Source organism: Oncorhynchus clarkii, chromosome 4 (genome assembly GCF_045791955.1).
Source record: "Oncorhynchus clarkii lewisi isolate Uvic-CL-2024 chromosome 4, UVic_Ocla_1.0, whole genome shotgun sequence".
NCBI lineage: Eukaryota > Metazoa > Chordata > Actinopteri > Salmoniformes > Salmonidae > Oncorhynchus > Oncorhynchus clarkii.
The window spans coordinates 23,708,037-23,711,826 of record NC_092150.1 but is presented as its reverse complement, the minus strand read 5'-3'; the positions used below and the strand labels follow the sequence as shown (position 1 = coordinate 23,711,826).

The window sequence follows — 3,790 nt, the reverse complement described above, 5'->3', positions numbered from 1 at the left end:
ACTTGTTAGTTGAGAAAGAACTCTGGTGGACACAGTAGAAAAGGGGACAAGCCAATCAGATTGCACCTTCCCCGTTTGGCCAATGACAGGCGCCACATTGTTGTCAAATTTGTCTAATGAAAACGTAGGAGCAACAATGGAGAGAGAGAGGATCTGTATCTAGTGGCAATCTCTTGAGTAAGTTAGTGTCTCACGCTGGTGCGAGTATAGCAGCCTCGGCTCATTTTGGTGAAATTAAGTTAAACAGGGGAGAGCACTCATTTCTGCAAGTCTCTTGGATTTCTCCTCGTAAATGACACGTTTAAAGGTCTATTTCTGTATATATTGTTGCAGAGATCATCAAGTATTGACAGGTTGCACGGCGTTTTTATACCTCATTAGCGTAAATTGACAAACTGGTCCTTTATCTTGGTGAAGCTTTAGGCGAGGCTACATTCTGTTCTCTTCAATGGACAGAAAACACCGGTAGAAGATTACTTAATAAATTGTGCAGATATGTTGAAAACTATTCAGCTGTTGTGAACAATCATCGATACATCATCGCGTTACTTTTTTCCAATTGATAGTAGATATTGGTCAGCGACAGGACATGGATCTGAGACCAGAGCTCTCCACAGCGCCGTCAGGATCTCAGGTCCACCCTGGAGCCGGAGGGTCTGTCAACATCCCCGTCTCCATGGCCAGTAGCCTCCTGCGGGGTCCGATGCTATATCGCACAACGGAGAAGTATCCTCGCACCCCGAAGTGCGCCCGCTGCAGGAATCATGGCGTGGTATCTGCGCTGAAGGGCCATAAACGTTATTGCCGCTGGAAGGACTGTATGTGCGCCAAATGCACCCTAATCGCCGAGAGACAGCGCGTCATGGCCGCACAAGTGGCTCTCCGTCGACAACAAGCTCAGGAGGAGAACGAAGCCCGGGAGCTGCAGCTCCTGTATGGGACAGCAGAAGGGCTAGCTCTGGCGGCCGCCAACGGCATTATACCACCTCGTCAGAATTATGAGGTCTTTGGTTCTGTCAACAACGAAAGTAACTCAGGTGAGTGGATTTATAGATTATCCTGCTCAGATTAGCCTGCTCATAAACATGAATAGGCCTAAATATTGGTGGAAGGTTGGTCAGGTTGTTTTGTGCGTAAATCCTGTGCATAAGCATGTGCTTTGCTTTTGGTAACTTTGAAGAGTAATGTAAAGGACCCTGATAGAGAAATAATGTTCTGACGTGAAGAGGATAAATTGGCATTTAATTTACCAAACTGTCAAGTTAATGTGAAAATCTTGGTAATGGTAACAATATCAAAAGTAGCCTCTTTAATTTGAGTGACATCAACATCTCATCGATTCGTTTTTATTTATCTATTTCAGATTTAAGAATGCAGAAGTATGAATTGTTTCCGAAGTCCCAAATGTCGGCATCAGTGACCCAGCAGCAGACGTTGGGCAAATCGGTTTCCACTGACAGCGAACCAGGGATCTCCTCCCCAGACGCGCGTCATGGCTCTGGCTCTGAGAATGGAGACGGAGAGTCGTTCATCAGCTCTCCTGTCTCCAAGGCTCTGAAAGACGGAGAGGACACCCCGGGTTCGATTAGCCCCCTAGGTTCTGACTCGGGTTCGGAGACCGACAAAGATGATCAAGAACCCTCCCCATCATCGGCCGCATCCAGGCAAATGAACCCAATCGACATCTTGACCAGAGTGTTCCCCAGCCACAAGCGCAGTGTTCTGGAATTGGTTCTACAAGGCTGCGGGAAAGACGTGGTGCAGGCCATCGAGCAAATTCTCAACAACAGTGGACAAGCCAAGGCCCCCGAGCAGGTGTGGACAGCAGAACGCATACTCCAGAGCGCACAGCCTCCCCTCTCCTCCACTCCAAGGCCCATGTTACCGGGAGCCATGACGCTGAGCAACCGCTCCGCCTTCTCTCCACTGCAGCCAAACGCGCCACACTTTGGCGCTGATCCCAGCACCTACCCCCTGAGCACTCATCTAGGACTAAACCCCTTGCGTCTGGCCTACTCGGCCCACAGCAGAGGGCTCACCTTCATGACACCCTACTCCACTACGGGGTTGATGCCAACTCTGGGCTTCAGGCCGCCCATGGACTACGCATTCAGTGACCTCATACGGGACAGGACACTCTTGCACAAGGACCAGGGGTACACCAATGGGCTGTACAGGCCCCTCGGCAACAACAACACAGACAAACCGTGAGACTGAGAATGTACAATGTGTCATGAACTCAGTCGTGTTGGGACTATGATTCAAGTGGACACATTCAGAGAGGGACACTGTATTTGTAGCCACAAGTGTTGAATGTTATGGAGAGATCAGTAACGTGTTTGGCTATTGCACTGCTGTACATAATGCTTTGCTTTTAGTCGGTTTGCTTGCCTAAAATGGCATCGGAAACCAAGCTCACTTATATATAACTTTGTTTTCTTAGAGATAGACTATTATTCCTTATACATATGTATTGCTATAAATCCCCCGCCAAGTGTGTAACCTGAAAATATCTAGTCAAAGTATTTTGTCTGAAAATATTACTTAAAGGGTTTGCAATTCCCGAAGAACTTACAGGCAAACTATTCATCACACCATAATGTATGCAGTCGCATTATAATCGAGTGCATATATGGAGAAGATACAAATTCTAACTTCGATATGATTCCTGTAAATTGTGGGGTTTCGATATTGAAAAAGTGGTCGCAACCCAAATTCACTTTCAAATAAAAGTGGGTTGTTAGATGATCCTGGTGCAATTGTTGCTTTTACCTTTTCATTCCGAGTAATTATTTTCTGGAAGAAAACATCCAACCTTACTAACGAATTATTACTCACTATTTTTTAGTAGCATACATCCATGCTTAAAAAACGTTTAAGTGGGGTGTCTTAAATTATTACCATAACGTGTAAATTACTGACGTTGAACATTTAAAAACGGAAGCTTAATTGTAAAACTATTGATGTATTGGCATTCCTTTTCTGACTTAGTTTTATTGTTTATCCAACAGTACAGTGTATATTGAATTTGATTATATAAGATTATTATATTACAGTTGACTTTACCTGTGTACTTGACCCAGCATTTATCAGCTACAACCGTTCTTCTCTATTTTGTGAAATTGCATTTTTTTGTCCTGAAAAGTCTATTGCTTTTCTGTCACGAGCTGTGGAATTGTGGAATTGCATGTGGAATTGCTGGAAATAAATGTTATTTTATACAAAATGATTTCCAATTATTTCTAGGCACTAATATAGCATTTATTTTCACACACACGAACGCGCACACGTGCGCGCACACACACACACACCTAATATTAGGCTATTGTTATTAGTTGTTATTAGCCTATTATTTGCAGTAATTATATAGTGCTTATAAGAACATGTAGCCTTAACTTTTGTCGTGCAGAAACTTGTCTTGTCTCATCATTACAATATTGTCATTCTCCATTTTTCCTTTATTCGTTTATGATGATCGTATAGATTTATAGACTCAGTCTTTGGAAACGGAAAAACACAGGGAACTGGCAAAGCACACATTCATTTAGGAATTAAAAGTCCACAACACTTGGAACATGATGCTGTAGAAACATAATATATCTTGCTCGCCGGAATCGAAGTGTTTACTCACGCCCGACAAATACTGTATAACAATGTAAACAAAGTATTTGACAGTGTGCCTTCATAATGCCAAACGGAAAACGAAACCCAACACCTATTGAGAGGCCCCTTATTCCACATTGCATTGCTTTAATAGCTTTAATTTAACTGGAAATACATGACCTCTGTT

At 43.5% G+C, this 3,790-nt stretch overlaps 1 protein-coding gene across 1 annotated transcript; it reads left to right on the top strand.

Moving 5' to 3' along the window:
* The first annotated feature begins 215 nt into the window (after positions 1 to 215).
* On the top strand, positions 216 to 3,159 carry LOC139407628 (doublesex- and mab-3-related transcription factor A2-like). Its single transcript, XM_071151461.1, has 2 exons — positions 216 to 1,037; positions 1,364 to 3,159. The coding sequence occupies exons 1-2, from the start codon at positions 590 to 592 to the stop codon at positions 2,209 to 2,211; spliced, it is 1,296 nt and encodes a 431-aa protein (XP_071007562.1). The 5' UTR covers positions 216 to 589; the 3' UTR covers positions 2,212 to 3,159.
* Positions 3,160 to 3,790: the final 631 nt, after the last annotated feature.

Excerpts from the sequence above, each read along its gene's own strand:
- LOC139407628 (XM_071151461.1), top strand. The coding sequence starts at position 590 with ATGGATCTGAGACCAGAGCTCTCCACAGCGCCGTCAGGATCTCAGGTC. Across the intron at positions 1,038-1,363 it reads CAACAACGAAAGTAACTCAG|ATTTAAGAATGCAGAAGTAT; the intron begins GTGAGTGGATTT and ends TATCTATTTCAG.